Consider the following 17,239-nt stretch of genomic DNA (forward strand, 5'->3'; position numbering starts at 1 on the left):
AATTTCTATTTTTAATTAGTTATCTGGTGATTAACTTACTGTTAATACTAGCATGTGATACAGAGCTACTTAAATTAAATTGTTTGAACCTAACCATTTAAGTTCCTGGCTTGGTGTGTGTGCAATAGCATCTTGTTGAAATGCATTTTTCCCTGAAAATCATTGTGCGTAAATTCATGGTTAGAAAACCAAGAACAGTTTTGGAAAATGTGTTTATTTTAAGCACGGGAAGCACACCTGTTTGTGTCAAAATAAAAAAAGCTGTGGGCTGGTATCAGCCTGCATTTTACATGAATGATGGTAGTAAGATGTTTCCCTTTCTGTGACTTGATAGCTTACTGGTTATCCAGTGATTAAAACCACTGTTTATAGGAAAAGCAGCATCTTTTTAAAATGAATCTTTCATGCATTTGGGGAGGGGGAAAAAAGTTCAAAGTTAGAACTGATAGAAAAAAAGACATGTTGTGGAGCTGTTTCTCTTGAACTTGCATTATGTACTTTCTTGGGTTTAGTGAGAAATGTGATCCCTACATCGGAGGATACAGTAGAGTTAACTTGCAGGAACTCCAATGATACCTGGCACTTTGCATTCTGCTTTGCACTCTGTTAAGAGCTGTACTGCTTATGAGTGCCTCCGGACAACGTTGTGGGGGAACTTCTGTGGGTAAAACACAAGCAAGTAATTAGCATTCCTGAGGAAAGATTTTCCTCTTTCATGTTACTGTGCATATTACTGACTACAGAGATGGTCTAGATAGAGTTGGTGTCTCTACTCCTAAAAATAAAGGAGTTTATAAGTTTTCCTTCTGTTGCCCAAGAGTAGCTAAATAAAAAAAAACAACAAAAAAACAAAAAACCAAAAAAGCCATTTCCATGATCACATGTTCTGTCTGAATGCAAGTTAATGATGTATTTGAGGAAGATGCTGTGGGTAGAGGAAGTTTATGTGGATTGATAGGGTGATAGGGCAGTGTGGGAGAGAGCACTGTTGATGCCTGTTCTGTAAAAGACCACAACTGTCTTGGGGTACCTTAAGATCTTGAAGTGAGTTTGAGGAAGCGTTTGGTCAGTGGTTATTGTGTAGGTTTTTCTCCTTTTCTCCTGTCTTCCTCTAATCGCTTGCTAATGTCTATTTCTTTGTGGTTTTTTTGTTGTTTTCCTCCTTCACCTACATTCTTGGGGAAAACAATGTGCAGATAATTCCTCTTGGCACTTTAAATATCTTGCTAGCAGTGGGTTGCATGACATGCATTTAAGACAAACTACTGGAAGTTCAATATTTTTATTGTGTCCAAGTTACTTAATGACCTATATGGTGGCAGAGACCTCAGAGATGCATCATTATCCATGCTGCCTCTCTTATCTTCCTGCGTGGAGATCTCACAGGCTGTGCTTTGTCAGATGTATAATATGCCCAGCAGTCATCCTGCAGTTTCTTGTTGAGATGCTGACACTTTCCTTGCAGGCTTGTTTGTGCAAGTGCCAACTCCAAGTTGGTTGTAGTACTCAGCAATTATGACCAGAGCAAATTTGACCATGTTTTATTTCTGTATCTTCATTGTGCTCTTGTTAGCAGCTTAGAATACTGGGCTTTGTAAATCCTTGCATGGCGCAGTCTAATGCTATGCTCTTATGCATGAGGTAGGAGCCTTTTAAAATCATGTTATGTTTGTGTGTTTTTTTCTCAAAATGAAGGCTCAAATGCTGGAAAAAAATGTTCTCTTGTGTATATTGCTATGCAGGATCAGCAATAAAACAGGAAATACTTGGGAGTCAGAGCATAAGCATTGGAAAGAGAGTTGAAAAGTACAGTGTGACTTACTGCCAAGTTTTCTCCCCGTGCCTCAAATGACACCTCCCCTGTCCAAAACAATTGGTGGATTGTTTGTAATAGGGCATGTCAGCTGTGAAATCAAAGAACGAAGAATTAACAAATGATAAGAAATGCGAGTAAAGTTTTAGGTTGTGAATCAACTTGGAGAAAGGGTTAGTATATCTAGACCAAAAAATCCCTTTAGAAAAATTCTGATGCTTGGTTAACTTCGTGACTGAGGTGGGGATCTTACAGAAATAAATGCAGAATTAGACTTCACAGCACTACACTTTGTTCCTAAACTTGATAGCACGTGAAGGAGTATTATCTTAGTAAAGCAGTCTCTCTCAAATCAGCCACTCAGTGCAAACAGCCCTGAAAAGGAGATTAATTTAATGTCCTATGTCAGTCATGTGATTTTAATTGAGCGTTAAATGGAGAAAAGGCAGTTTCTGAAGAAAAATTTCTAGTAGACAGCAGAAGTTGAAACAATATGTTAAAGTGTACAATAAGTGGTCTCATTTTGAAAGAAAAAGGCAGATAATGTTCAAAGAAATATAAGGGTGCAATGTTCTAATGAAAGAACAGAATTAGTAGAATGACCGAAAAAATTCCCTTTATTTTTAGTTCTTGATGTGTCTGTGAACAACTGCAGGTGTCTGTAGACAAGTATGCGGTTTTGTTGCTTTGATCTAATTAAATAAAGTTAGTATCTTTTTGTGCGCAAACTTGTATGGAAAGAATGAACAATGTGTTACAAATTACAGAAATTTCATTTTCAGTGACGCACGTAACTGGATGATAATAATAAGCCCAGTAACCTAATGGTCAGTATTATTTTCACAGCTTAAGGTGATGAAGTTTCAGGATGAGTTAGAATCTGGGAAAAGACCCAAGAAACCAGGCCAGAGTTTTCAGGAACAGGTTGAACACTATAGAGACAAGCTGCTCCAGAGGGTAAGAACTGTTCTTTGTTTGGCTCTGATTCTGTGATAGGTGTTTATTGAGTTTATCAAATGTAAGGTGGCAGTAAGTATAATGACAAATGCTTCTTGTGGAAATTGTACTGCAACGTCAAACTGCATGCTGAAATCAAAGTGGTTTTTTGTGTGCGGTAGATATCATTTCTTTTAAAAATCAAAATAAATGTAGTATTTCACACTGTGTGGACAAGTATCATCGGAATCTATTGTAACCTTGAAGAGGTTGCTTCTGGATCAACTACGTAAACCAACTGTTAGGTGTGGGAAGGGAAAGGGAGAGCAGTCCATTGAGGATGTTCATCACACTTCAGTTTTGTTTTTCGTAATTGACCAGTTGTGCTAGACGTTTCCGAAGGAAGAGAAGGAACAGTACAAATCAGAAAATGCACTTACGATTCTCCACCGTCTTAAGGTTTTTCTGGACGATTTCAGCTGTTGCTGTCACCCAAAAGTGAATATTTCCATACAGTTACTATTTTCAGTAGCCTTGTCTGGACTGTGAAGTCAGAGCAACTTCAAAAATTAGTATTGTGTATGTGAATAAAGCAAATAACCTGTTCGGACAGTGTGTTCAGTGGGAGAGTAAGTGGTAGTTACTTCTGTAATCTTCTTTCACAGTCTGACAGACGAGTGAAGAAATTAGAGATACACATGCTGTTTCTTGGAAGCTAAATGCAAATACCTCAGTTTTCAGGATGTGTTTGTCATGTGTTCTTTGGGTTATTTAGTTCTCAATATCTGCCTAATTTGCTAAAGTAATTTTTTGCAGTACCTTGATAAAAGACTTGTGAAAAACAAGAAAGCTGATCATGGAACAGACTTGCATGTTTGGAAGTTGATGGTAGCAATTAAGACTTTAATTGTTACAAATAACTTTTCAGTTCCATGCAGTTGCATCCTAAAACTTCCTGCTTTCTCAGTGTTTTCTGTAGTTGGAGAAAGAGGTGATACGGATGTACATTAAACATGGAATGTGTAGAGTTATAGTTGCCTAAAAGAACAACACCCACGGTTTGTAATCATAATAACTTTATTAGATACCTTTGTGTTGAATTATGTTATTTAGTAATTATTTCACTTTACTGTTTTTGCTTTCAGCGATGATATTTAATTAAGAAGTATTTAATGATACTTATAATAGATATTCTTTAAAGTATTAACCCCACTGTTAAGGGAGTAAATTCCTGTTTTGCTTTTTTGCCTTAGCTCTATTATAAAACGAGTTTTTATAGTAATGTAATACTGGCTTTGGTTGTGTTTCCCACAGACCTGGTAGTTCGTCATCTGTCTAACTTGCTGTAGAATGAGCTTTCGATGAGTAAAATATCCAGTAGTATTCTCTATTTTTAACAGAATAGGAACTTAGGACTGTTTTAAATACTGTTTATTCATATTTATTGAGGTAAAATAATTACCTATGCTGCCAAATGCATGTCAAGAGCCCATTGATTTTTAGTGGAGTCGATGAATAGCTTGTAATGGTCATTATAACGATATGAACATTTTAAAATGTTAATAATAGTGTAAAGAAAACATGAAACTAGATGAAGTATAGTTGTTCAGCTATTTCCTGCAGTTGTATTATCCAGCTTCCTCCCCTCTGCTTTTTTCCTTCCTTTCTCTTTAGCAAAATTTACCAACTTTTTTTGTCTTCCATTCCATATAGGGTATGCAGTGAGTATCTGTCTGTTTTCTGCCAAGGAAGGATTTTTTTCTATGTTAAACTGAAAGAACTACATTTCTTTGTCTCTGTGTTCACACTTGCTGACGTTCTAGGTTTATTTTTGTATAACTAATTTTCTAACATTCTGATAGATGTACAAGCTGTGCCTAGAGAGTATATTTTCTTTCAAAATGGTCCTACTCGTCTATAGATATGGACTGTATTTTTCCTTTTTGTGATTGAGAGTAGAAGTTAAAGAAGAACTGGATTTGAATTTTTGTTTTGTTTAGAGATGTCTGGTAGTTGTGTCTCAGATTTCAGTTTGGAATCACAAAGCTCGATGCATATGCTTTAGTGGAAAGAGGTTCCTGGTATTCCTTTCATTTTTATTTTGACTTAAGAAGTTTATTATAGCTGTATTTTTTTCCCTGAAACTTGTAAAACTGGAGAGTATTAATTTCCAATTAGATAGTCAGATGTACTGCCTCACATTGGGTGCCATCATCTTTCATGTCTTCTGTAGTGTTTGGGTTTCAGTAAATATTTCTGCTGTGTCAGAAGCAACAGTAAAGGTGTGGAGAGTGGATATGATGTGACAGTTTCTTCCCAGATTCAGTGCTTCTGTGGCATTTATTATTAGGTACTTGATTATCCCCACTTAATAGTTGCACCTCATCTGAAATAATGAATTCTTTTAATTATTCAGGAAAAAGAAAAGGAGTTGGAAAGAGAACGAGAACGGGACAAGAAGGACAAGGAAAAATCTGATTCTAGGTCCAAGGATAAGAAGGAAAAGGAGGAATGTACACCAACAAGAAAAGAGAGGTACGTCTTCCCTTGGATTCAGTTACCTGGAAGGAAAATCCAGTCCTCATGTTTAGTATCTTTGTTTACAATAGCAGCATTGAAACTCTTGCATCACAAAACATCTTATTTTCACTTGGGATATGAAAGTTTTCAAACATACTTTAAAGGAATTGGTATTTTTATCCTGTCCCAAGTGATTTGCCCTTTTGAGTAGAACTCTCTCTCTGATAATTTAAGCCCTGAGGAAACACGATAACAAAATGACCAACTGAAAGCAGTATATATTTAACTCTGTCTTATATCAGGAAATTGGCTGCTTTCAGAAAACTGTAACGAAGAATAAATTTGTGAATACTTAATTATTATTTATCTTATGAAAATTCTTCAAAATAGCAAGGTTAGAGTAATTGAGTAATAGAGTAATCTTCTAATACTTGTGTAGCCAGATCTTCTGTGGTATTAAGCATTGTGCTGAAATGCCTTTTCAAGAATATGTGGCAGAATGTTTTTATGCTGCTATAAACAAAGATGAGTCACGGTCTTAATGTTTTTCCAACCAGAGAATGTCTGGTGTGCGTATTGAATTTGAATTTCCCGTAATAAAAAGCGCTCTACTTTTTAGTTACTTTAGTGTGTCTATGTTGCACTGGCAGAAGAAAGGGAATGAATTTTCTTAATACATGTTTCTACTTCTATGTGTGTGTAATGCATAACCAAACGTGCTTCCTTTTCAAGGAAAAGACGGCACAGTGCTTCCCCTAGCCCATCTCGCAGCAGTGGCAGTAGAAGGGCGAAATCCCCATCACCAAAGTCAGAACGCTCCGAGCGCTCTGAACGGTCCCACAAAGAGAGTTCACGTTCTCGGTCATCACATAAAGATTCTCCAAGAGATGTCAGTAAAAAAGGCAAAAGGTAAGCTGGCATCTGTTCTGTATCCATTTGTTTGTAAGCTAGATACATAGTTCTTAGGATTTCAGCTAAGCACATTGAATACATGCACAACTTTTTCTCATAATGAAGTATACTGCTAGTTGCTGGTTAATGACTTTGGATGCTTGGTGTCTGAAATGTGTGGCCTTCAACTTTGATATCTCAAGACTGTTCACTTCTGCGTTCTTGTTTACCTGCTTACCAATAAATACTGCTTTAAACAAAATCAACTTGCTCCTTCATTAGCTTTTCCTTTTCGAAGGGCAGTCTTGTGTAGCCCATAGAATAGTAGTTCTTACAGAATTATAGGGAGCATGCTATCTTTCACTGCTGATTCTGTACATGAAGCTTCTCTCTGACATTTTTTTCCATAAATAAAATCAAGACTAGACACATATTATGGGTTATTGTTTATAAGAGTATATATTGCCTGATTTCCAGACTGATACAAATATTAGCCTTTAGCTAGTGTTAAGGCTATGGTGAGATTATTGTATCTGTGCTTTTGTTGCATTAAGTATTTTGATTGTTGTTTCTGTCTTAGTTCGGCCACATTTCTTTTAGAGTTCTAGAGTATCTTACTGCACAAACATGCTGAGGAGAAATTCCCTTGATGCCCTTGAGAAAAGTTGTAGTGTGTTTTTACACTAATCAGATTATTTTGCTATAAGTTAGGAATTCAATTAGAAGGGTATTTGAGATTTATTTTTCGTTAGAGTTAATATGATGACAATTCAATTTAGATTATATGAGATGAATGTATTAGGTTATATGAAATGCATTACTTAAGTGTAGGTTACATGATGGTGTCCATTCTCTTTCTCTCGGGTTACATCATGAGCTGAACAAGAATCAGAAGGATTTCAGCATAATACAGGTCAAGATAATCTTTCACTTCTGTGGTCATCTATATGGATATTGACTGCTAGAAACACAAGAGCCAGGGGTAGTTGAGGCATTTGTGGAAGGCTGTAAGTTCCTTATCTTGGTTTAAGGAGGACATGATTTGATGCCATTTATTCTCCTGGTTTTTGAGCAGTGAAGTAAAGCCAAAATACATCAAAAATGTTAAAATGTACAAATTACTTGTTTCTTTAAAACCAAGGTACTATTCTGTTACTTCCCTTCAACACAGAAAAAAAGATTTCCACTTAGATTATCTCAAAAAAGAAATACGAAGTAACTGTAGAAATAGAAAAGTTGATGTTACCGGTTAGCATTTGACATAAAAACTTCATCTTAGAAGTTGTTTTTGTTTTTATATTTTTGCAGGTCACCATCTGGTTCCAGGACACCCAAAAGATCAAGAAGATCACGATCTAGATCCCCTAAAAAGTCAGGGAAAAAATCCAGGTCTCAGTCCCGTTCTCCTCACAGATCTCACAAGAAGTCAAAGAAAAGCAAACACTGACAATGTTGATATTTTTTATGATGCTGTCACTTACTGGAAATGCAGTTTTGTTTTTGTGCCTGAACAGTCTGTTTAAAAAAAAAAAAGAAAGAAAAGGAAAAAAAAACAAAAAAGCATTCCTGATTTTTTTTGTGAATGCACGTGTATACTCATGAGTATCTGCATCTGTAGACCCGTCATTGTTTTATATTGTACAAAATATCTTCATTGTGACTATTTCCCAAATGAAACATTTTTGTGTTTAGAAGTTTCATCAGATGTGTGTAACTGATCTGCTGGCAGTAGTGATATTTTGTTTTAGAATGTTGTGACATAGCAGAAATAACTCCAATGTTCCCCCTTTTTGTAGCTTTGACAATTTGAATTAGATTTCAAATAAAATCTGAACAGAAAATGAACATGTTGTTTTCTTGCCCCACTGAGGATGCAGACTTATAAGGGAATTCATAGTTTGTTTGGCAGTACTGTGCATTTCAGGCGTACTATGATGCATAGGTTTTCAGTGTAGTAATAGCTCTTTCTGTTTCCTCTAGCTTGACTATCCAGATAAAAGCACCTTTTGAATCCAATGGCTGGATTGTCTTTCCATCTGTGATATTCTACTGTAAGAACAGTTGAGCAGTCTGGTACCTAACACGAAAGGCCTTACAAGTCAATCTTTGCTTGGTATTTTGCCATTTTAATCCCAGGGAATGTTTTTTTTAAAGCAGAGCAATGTCGTTGTTTAGTTTTTTATCAAAAAAAAAAAAAGACTGCAGAGATGCATCATGTATAATATCATATAATATATGATATATCAGCAAGTTGTATTTATGGCATTCATGGGGATCAGTAGAAGGATAGCAAGCCTGAGGCTCTGGCTTGTTCCTTGAGTATAGGTACAGTAATATCAGCTTGCAATTAAAAATCAAAAATGATTTTTACTCTGAAAGTACAACTTTTTTATACTGTTTCCATGGAATTTATTCTTCTCTTGCAGAAATTCTTCAAAAGAAGAAAAAAAATCCAAGCAACAGAATCTTTAGTTACGTAGTTTATTATTTTTGGAATTGAGAGGCTGTCTAACTGTTCTAATGATAGGCTTTCCCTTCTCCAAACCTGTTTAGCATTAGGCCATCTAGACTTTAAACCGCTTCACCTTGGTCTCTCTCTTACAGCCTTTGAGGGGGGAGGGATGTGGGAATGGGATGGACACGAGGAAATGGGAGGGCTCCATGTTTATACTTGGCGGTATGGGCAGATTGTAATAAAAACGTAATGCTAAAGGGATGTGGCCTCCTGTGAACTATTTCTAAAAGTAATCAGCTGTACATAATACGGGCACAGAGTGTTGGATGATGCCTGCTGTTACGTTTGTGTATTTAGACATTTTATGTTCATTAGAATTTTGTAAATGTGATGGGGAAAATCTTTCGTTGTGTATATACACAGCCTTGGAAGCAACACTTCCAGAAGCAGGATCTAAAACATCTTCTGGAAAACAGAATTATTGTTTTCATGATGGAGCTGCTTGTAAGTGGAGAAATGATAAATGGCAACGTGCTGAGGGTAGAAAATCACTTACTGTATAGGTTTCAAAAATTATTTTTGATTTCAGCTTCTGCAGAATTTTCATCAGTGATCATAAGAGCTTCAAACCAAGGAGCTGCAGAACTACAGGAGCACACACCCGTTAGCAGCTTTATTATACTTTTTTATCAGTATCTTTGTTGTCTAAATACTATCTGTGCAACCATTTATTACCTCTTACTCTTTTCTTCATATCCCTGACTTTAGAAAAGCTGTTTTCTTACTCAGAATATTAAGAGCGATTAAGAATCTGAATACATGGTGTGTTTTTTTTTTATTATTTTATTTTAGTTCCCCCCTCCCCTTCTTGTTGAACATCTTTTGGTCCTATCTACTCTTCATTTTCTTCCCTGGTCTTATAAGTAGCCTTGTTAATACCTTGACTTCTCTGCAGAGAAAAGGAGGAAACAGCACATCATGCTGTGCCTAGGGTGGTCACTGTGTGCTGTTACTGTGGGACTTGTGTTTGACTGGCTGATAATTCTGCGCTGTTTTGGGGTGAAGTGGTGACAAAGCCTCTGCTTTATATAGAGTAGGCATCTTTTAATCTTGATCCTGGGATTCACAAAGTAGGGTTGACATGAAGCCTTGCGAAATAGCTCTGACCTGAGGGGGATGTGATGCAGTGTTTTCAAAGGTTGTTTGTGATTCTACACGGGGACAGCCCATTATCCTCTAATACTCCATAGTCAGTGAGCGTCCAACCCTTTGCTTTGGGAGCGAGAGGAGCCATGTGTGGATAAGGGATTTCTTGTCTTCTCCCACTCCTGGTACCAAGAGGAAATGTTCATGCTTGGGTGATGAGGTTTATCCGAAGCACAGAAACTAGTCCAGCTTGCTGCTGCTGAGTTCTGGCATGGCTGAGTAATGCCCTGCAGCCTGAAATACCAGCTCATCGGGCTCATCAGCATGGGACTGGGGCTCTGGGAGGGGTGGGCTCACCTTATCAACTGAGCGTATGTTAGTTCCAGGTAGGGGCTAGTGGCTGTTGTGCTGACAGATTTAGATGAAGCCTACCTGGTGCTCGATACGACATTGAGTATTATGGAGAATTATGGTATTTGTACAAACATCTTCTAGGCACAGAGCTGCAAGTTCATCCTTTATTATTATTATTATTATGAACCAGTCCTGTCTTGTGTGAGCCTTCATGAGAATTGCACCCGCACATTGGAGTGAGTGGGCCGCACCTCAGTGGAGAAAAGCTGCTTGTCTGTGTATGGTCTCCTTCTGGCAATTCACATGCTTTCCGTATCGGTATACAGAAGCGTTCACAATTAGCTTATTTTGAAACCCTGTGACTTCCTTTGACTCCTCTGCACAGCAGCTGCATATACCCTTTGTAATACACTTCTTGAGGAAGAGCTGATTTCTGAAAGTTGAGGTTCATACGTAGGCACTGGATGCTGTGCAAACGTTCTGCCTCCCCCCTGGAGGCTTTGAAGTGTGAGAATAAAGCATTTATCAGCAAGGCTAACAAATGATGTTTTCCAGAGCATATCTTTAGAATGGCAACTACCTAAAGACTTTATTAGTGCATCAGTCCCAGTGACACGGAACGTACTACTTTCTGCATTTATACATCACCTTCTGTCGTAATTTAGCAGCTCTACCTAAGCACAAGTACTGGGTTGTTGTCTTTGTGTTGTTACTTTGATATCATGTCTCCAGCAGTCCTAGTTTAATTTTGTGCAGGCAATCCTTATGGCTGTGTTGCTGCTGTCCTGGATTGTCCTTCTTTAAAAAAAAAAAAGGTAGTGTTTTGAAGAAGTTAAGCCCAAACTCTATCTCAATCAATTTTGTTATTTTCTAGTTTTTGGAACAAACCAAACCCTCAAAATGCTCTCCCCTCCCCCAGCCTTAACCTGTGAGGATATGTATTGGCATGCATATCCTCTAATGTTTCTCCATCACACGTACTTCTTAAAAATAGTATGTTTCCATGAAGAAGGACTTGAATTGCCTTAAAGACATGTACTGGTAGTTGACCCCAGACCCCAGCGCTGGGATCACTTTCAATTTGTACAGGTTTTATTCAGTGTGTTTACAAGGCAGAAACTACAACTGTGAAAATTGTACTGGCACTCTAGTTTGGTATGAATAATGCTTGAGATTTCTAAGCATGGTGTGCTCAAATACAAAAAGTAGTTTTACCTTTAGGGGCCCTGGGGGGTCAACCACTGCTTGAGGCATGTTCTTTGCATATTATTAAAAACTTCTCATGTCTCTGAACTGTATTGATAAAAGGAAAAAAAGAAATAGAATCTTGTGATATGAAAAGCAAGATCAACCAAAAATGGCAAATCCATTTTGATTCTTTGATCTTTTTTTTTGACCACGCGTATTTACAGTCCTTTGGAATGTATGCTTCTAACAAATACAAATTTGAAGTGTTTGTTGTACTTCTGCAGATGGAGTGAGGTCTGAATTGTGTGTCTAGGTTCAGATTGCTGGCTTGCTGAACTCAGGTACTGCCTCTTGAGGGATGCGGGGTGAGGTGTTGCTCAACCATTTTGTGTCTGTGCTGCATACTTACACAAGAAGTTGGATACTCGGGTGCATTAAGGTAAAAGCTTTTGAAGAATATTTGAATCACTGCCTTCCTAACCTAACATGGTCTGCTTTCCATATATTTTCTTCTTCAAAGACTTGTAGATTTTGGGGTTAGTTATAGAGGTCCAACAAGAGAAGTGAGTTCTCTACAGCTGAAGACAGTGACAGTGGAGTAGTCTAGACGAGTACTTCATAGTTCACTTTTTCTAAAATCAACTAGTAATGTGAGATTTATTGAGTTACAAATCTGATACCTGCACTCAAACCCAGGAAATAGTTTAGTAAGGCTGTTAAGTTCCTAAAACTGTGTTTTATTTAAACAGAGTAATACTTGGAAATATCATCTTGTCATTATATCATCTTGTCGTTACTGCGTGAGATACTGCAAGGCGTTCAGTGTGCCATCCGTTCACGCTGCTGTAACTGCTGCTATCTAGTATTTAAGCCACTCTTGTGAGAATCGTAACTCATATTAATTTTGTCCACGTGTATTTTCCTTGTGTAGGATGCAGAAATCTTAAACAATTGCATATATTTTTCCCTCCACTTGCTTCTGTTGGCACAGTCAGTTTTCACTGGTAAGCAGGTTCCTTTTGTCACTCTTCTGATGTCTTACCTTGTGCAGGGATGTCTTATTGTGTGACTGTCATAAGCTGGAAAGTTTTTCTGTTAGTGGTTACTTAAAGAGGAAATGGTAGTTTCACATGAACTTTTTTGTCTTATTTTGTTTGTATTCTACGCAGAAAGTTTCCCAAATGACGCGATGACAATAAAGTTGTCAGTTTGCCAATATCCAGGAATGGTTTTATTTTTAACCTGGTGAACTGCGATGTGCACGCGTGTTCTGCAAAGACCAGTTTCTTCCCTTTGCCAGCTCGTCTGGTGGCCAACTCTGTAATGCTGCTGCTGTGCTCCTGCTGTTAGCAGTGACCTTGTTTCTTAGAAACCCACTAACAAGGCGTGGGCTGTTCACTGGAGTTGCTCCTATAATCTTCTCTTGAACAAAGAACCTCCTGCTCAGAGGAACTGCTTAGGTATTGAGATGATGAGCAGCTCTTCAACCCCTGAAACTGTTTGCAGGAACTTCAAGCGAAGGAAGCGGGGCCTACGTAGTGCTGTAGTGAGGGCGTGTGTTGTGGCTGGGCCCCTGTCACAGCCTTTTGCTGCTGTGTGCTGCAGGTCCTGTTCCTGCCTCTCCGTGCTACCTGCTCTGACACTTGTCTGTCTTTTCTGGTGCTTTTTATGCCCCGTAAGTAACCAATTCTTTAAGAGGAAAAGCTTTTTCTTATGTTTTCCATGCAATTGACTTCCTGCTGACGTGGTGGGTTAAAGTGACTCAGTGCTGGAATGAGAGGTGGGCAGGATGCTCTTCATTCTTGATAATGGGTCAGTTGTTAATACTCAACTTCAGACAATGATCATCTGGATTATTTGTGTTGAAAGGATGGGCTGAGTGAATGCTGCACTCTGTGTCCCACTTGCTCGGCCACTTGGAGACCCGTAGGAGCCTGCTGCACCCGGAGAAGGGCAGCCTGGCAAAGCAAGCCAAATGGGTGCATGTGTTGCTTCAGAAGGCTGAGTCTTCTCGTGGAAAGTGTGAGCACAGGGGTGGGCAGTGGATGTGCCGTGTAGCACCCAGGAGGGGGAAACGCAGAAGCAGGGCCATCTCTGGGCAGCAGTGAGTTGTGGGCTTAGCTCTGCCTCTCTCCATTTCCCCTCTTCTCCTGTAAGTCTGAGCCCATCAGGCCTGAGAGGCGCAAACAGCTCCGAGGCCATTTAGTTCCTGCCACATCTGCCAAAGACAGAAAAGAGGGAAGAGAGTTCACGTGGCCCCACGTGATGGAAAGGCTGGAATATGAATGACCTCTTGTTGATGTTAGAGCCCAGAGTAATCACTTGGGAGGGATTGTATGAATGTTCCGGTTATTAAGTCTTCACGTAAAGCTCACAGGCAAGAAACACAGTATGTTGCAACACTGCTGGAACTACTTACTAGGTTTTTGCTGTTGTGTGGCCTGGAAAACTTCCATTAGCTGCTTGCCTTAATACAGACCATCAGTTGTACTCTTCAAGCCCTCGTCTGTAAGGGGTTAGCTGCGAGCAACCAGGTGGCCTGGGGATGGCCCCTTGGTATGGGGCTGCCAACCAGAGGGAGAGGAGCACTGACCACAGATAGAGGGGTGCCTGGGCAGTGCACCCCTGGGGGCAGAGGGTGTGATGATTCTAACTAACCGTTAACTCTGGTTCACAGATTTGGTTGCAGAGGGGCCGGGGATGTCTTAATGTGGGTTTGGGAGAGAGCAGTGCATTGGTGCAGTGCGGCTAAGGCGGCTCTTGGATGCGACATGCCAAAGGGTTTGGAGGTTTTTGATGTGAAACTGTGCGGTGATGTTCTGTAAGGTATGCGGTTATAAGACTAGAATCTCTTAATTTCCTTTGTGACATAAAACAGTTACAGAACAGCCAAGAAAGGGTTCCTAATTTTAATAAAAGTCAAGTGAAGACTTAACTGCGCCGTAATGTCCTCAGGACACTCATAAAATTCTAGGATTCCTTCAGCTGCACAAACAGGAATTTATAAATATTTATTGAAATTAACTTTATTGAAAATGTCACCTGTGTAACTGGCAGTAAATATAGTGGAGAGACGTGGGGGCAGGGCACAACTTGCTCCAGATGGGCTGTCCAGTTGGCCCTCTATTTTTGTTTATGACTTGAACAACACCTGCTTTAATTTTTGGCCCACGTCAGCACCTTCTGCGGCGCTGCTTCTGCACGCACTGCCCAGAAGGAACATCCGAAGAGCAAATGAGCGCTGCAAAGGCCGGCCGCTGCCCCATCAGTTAATGGAATGGTTGTTATAGTGCTGTTGGAAATGGGTGCGTTGTGCGGGGCACTGGCTGCTGCTGCGTGGCACTGCGCGGGCTGTAGGAAGCTGAGCACGGTGCTGAAAGGGAGGGTGCAAAATATAAGCTGCTGTAACTTTAAAGGCTGCTAGGCAGTCTTTTCTCACCCATCTGGCGATGCGAAAATAGTCTTAAACAAATTGGTAGATCTTCCAGTTTGGGCAGCCTCTCCGTTTTTACATAGTTTTTGTTCACAGCTGGCAATCTGTATCATTCACTTCGGTTTCAAGAACCTCTCTTTGGAGCAGCATTTGAGGAATTTGGCATTTACGTTCCTCTTGAGTAGATTGGGTTAGATATGGGAGTTTTAAATTAATGCCCAGAACTTACACCTTCTAGATGTATAACAGCACAAACCTCCACCTTTCATCCCAAATTAACTAGTCTTAACAGATCACGTCTTGCTGAAACTTCACCTCAGGAAGATAATTCCTCCGCCTCACTCCCACTGCACCCTCTGAGCATGGGAAGGTCCCGAAGCATCAAGAGTCACGTTCAGATCAAAGTGCTGCAGCGTGGCACTTGGCTGGCCCATCCCGGCACGTGGGTGGGCAGAGCTGAGACCTGCGTGGGGGCCGTCTCATGGGGGGGGAGGGGTGGGCAGTCACCCAGTGTTTAGACTGGGGCTGTCTAAATGTTGCATACAGAAAGCCTAAATATAATTGCCAAGAATAAAATATTAAAGTGGAGCATAAAATATTTAAGCATTAAATGGAAAAAATATTTTTCCCTTGTAGCTTGAATGGGGGAATTTTACAGTTACTCAGCTCGCTGCACTGTGAGGTAAGTGCAGCTGACTTATTAATAGCTGAAGGATGAGGGGGCTTTGTAGTATGAATCTGCGTGGGAAATAGGACGTGCTGTAGTTACACTGTCCCCCTGCACACCATTAGAGTGTACCTGCACTGGGAAAGGTGTGGGGTTTGGCTCCATCAAAACAAGCAAGATGCAATGTTTTAAGTGAAGTTGGCCTAGAAATAAGGTTATAGGGTTGGTTTAAAAAAAAAAAAAAAAAAAAAAAAAGAAATGTAGATAGTTTTGAAAAAAAACCCAAATTTTGTGTGAACTGAAAGGAGGCTATAGAGCATAGAAATCTGTCACATACATATATATATATATATCACCATCAGTAATTAATATTAAATATTCATCAATTAAATCAATTCAATCAATTAATGATTGAATGATTAATCAATTATATATATATAAGCTTATTCAGTATTTACTGATGCTGAGCGTCTTACGGTGATAACTTGGTGACCAGGTCTGAAACTTGCTCCGGGAGAGCCAAATACTGCAGCTGCACCCAACCTGGCTGCTTGCAGTTGGGTTCTGCACGGCTGCTTGACTCCACCTGCCCAGAATAAATACGTTCTGAAAAATAAGGCTTCATTCTGCAGCATGTGGGTTGGCTTACAGCGCTGCGTGGAGCCAGGGTTTCCTCAGCAGCAGTGGAGCGGTGCTCCTGACAGCACTCGAGGCAGGGATGTGAGCGCCGGGTGACAGCAGGGGTGGCGCAGACCCCGTTACAGCTTCTGATGTCTGGATTAGCGCGCTCCAGAGCTAAAAATGAACGCTTCTGCTTTAGTGGGTGGAGGCTGCTGCACTTTCAGTGGGGGGGGGGGGGGTCCCCCTTTTTGGGGGGGGGGGGGGGGTACCACCATGGGAGCAGGAGATCCTTAACTTCATAGAAGGGTTATAAGCAGAGGCCTTTCCTGTATGCAGAGAACTCAAGGATTGAGTCTAAAGAATAAAATAACTTCAAGTTTCCAGGTGCAACCTATTTCTGAGGCATACCCTGCTGCATTATGTACTGTGTCAATGGCTGCAGCTCAGTCGTTACAAGCTTATCAGGTGTAAACTTGCAATTTATTTTGCCAACCAGACCCGCTTCATTTTTGCAGAGTGTGGCTTTAAACGTTCCCTCTGTTGTAGGTTTTAAAAATAAAAAGCTTCCCTTTTCCCTTGCTTTTTGATGAAATAGGGGTTTCTCTCTAATGTGCAGGGCTGTGCGCACAGCTCTCTCCGCCTGCACCGGGGGGGTGTGGGCACAGAGCAATGCGCAGGGGCACAGCTGCACGCGCAGGGACCTGGAAGGGACAAAACCTCGCGGCACAGCCCGGTCAGCGGGAGCAGTCACACATCGTTAAGAAATGAAGGAGGATACGTGCTCCGGATGCAGTTGGGGCAGAAGTCAAGTGGGGTCTTTTGCTTTTGGGAAAGTTGCAGGGGGAAAGGAGACTTGGGTTGCTGCAGCTGTTAAGATAACAAGCATGGGAGACGGAGTAGCGGGCCTTCCATGCCGGTCTTAATCCCTCACTCATTTCAGGTGGTACCTCCTGCACCGTACCGCAGCCTGCTCCGCTCGGAGCTGGGTTCTGACTACGCGTAAGACAGAGGCAGGAACCCCACGCGCTCCCTCTCAGCCTTTCCGCCCCGCTTCTTCCCCCGTGCCACGGCACTTGGAGAAAACTTCGGGGCCGTCGCTTTCCATGCAGCCGGGTCCGGCGGGGCCGCCCCGGAGCCGCAGGCAGGAGCTCGTGGTCGGGTACGGCCGACGCCGCGGGTACCGGCCGGTGCCGGCGCGGTGCGGCGCTGCGGACC

General features: G+C 40.7%; 1 protein-coding gene across 3 annotated transcripts in view; it reads left to right on the forward strand.

The window, feature by feature from the left end:
* The window catches only part of U2SURP (U2 snRNP associated SURP domain containing), a 42,755-nt gene extending 34,398 nt beyond the window's left edge, over positions 1–8,357 (forward strand). For all 3 annotated transcript variants that reach the window (XM_021395848.1, XM_021395847.1, XM_021395849.1), the window contains 4 exons: positions 2,660–2,770; positions 5,166–5,284; positions 6,002–6,178; positions 7,469–8,357. In XM_021395848.1, coding sequence (XP_021251523.1) covers positions 2,660–2,770; positions 5,166–5,284; positions 6,002–6,178; positions 7,469–7,607 — 546 coding nt within the window. In that variant the 3' untranslated portion in view covers positions 7,608–8,357. The remainder of the gene's footprint in view (positions 1–2,659; positions 2,771–5,165; positions 5,285–6,001; positions 6,179–7,468) is intronic.

Source organism: Numida meleagris, chromosome 4 (genome assembly GCF_002078875.1).
Source record: "Numida meleagris isolate 19003 breed g44 Domestic line chromosome 4, NumMel1.0, whole genome shotgun sequence".
Taxonomy (NCBI): Eukaryota; Metazoa; Chordata; class Aves; order Galliformes; family Numididae; genus Numida; species Numida meleagris.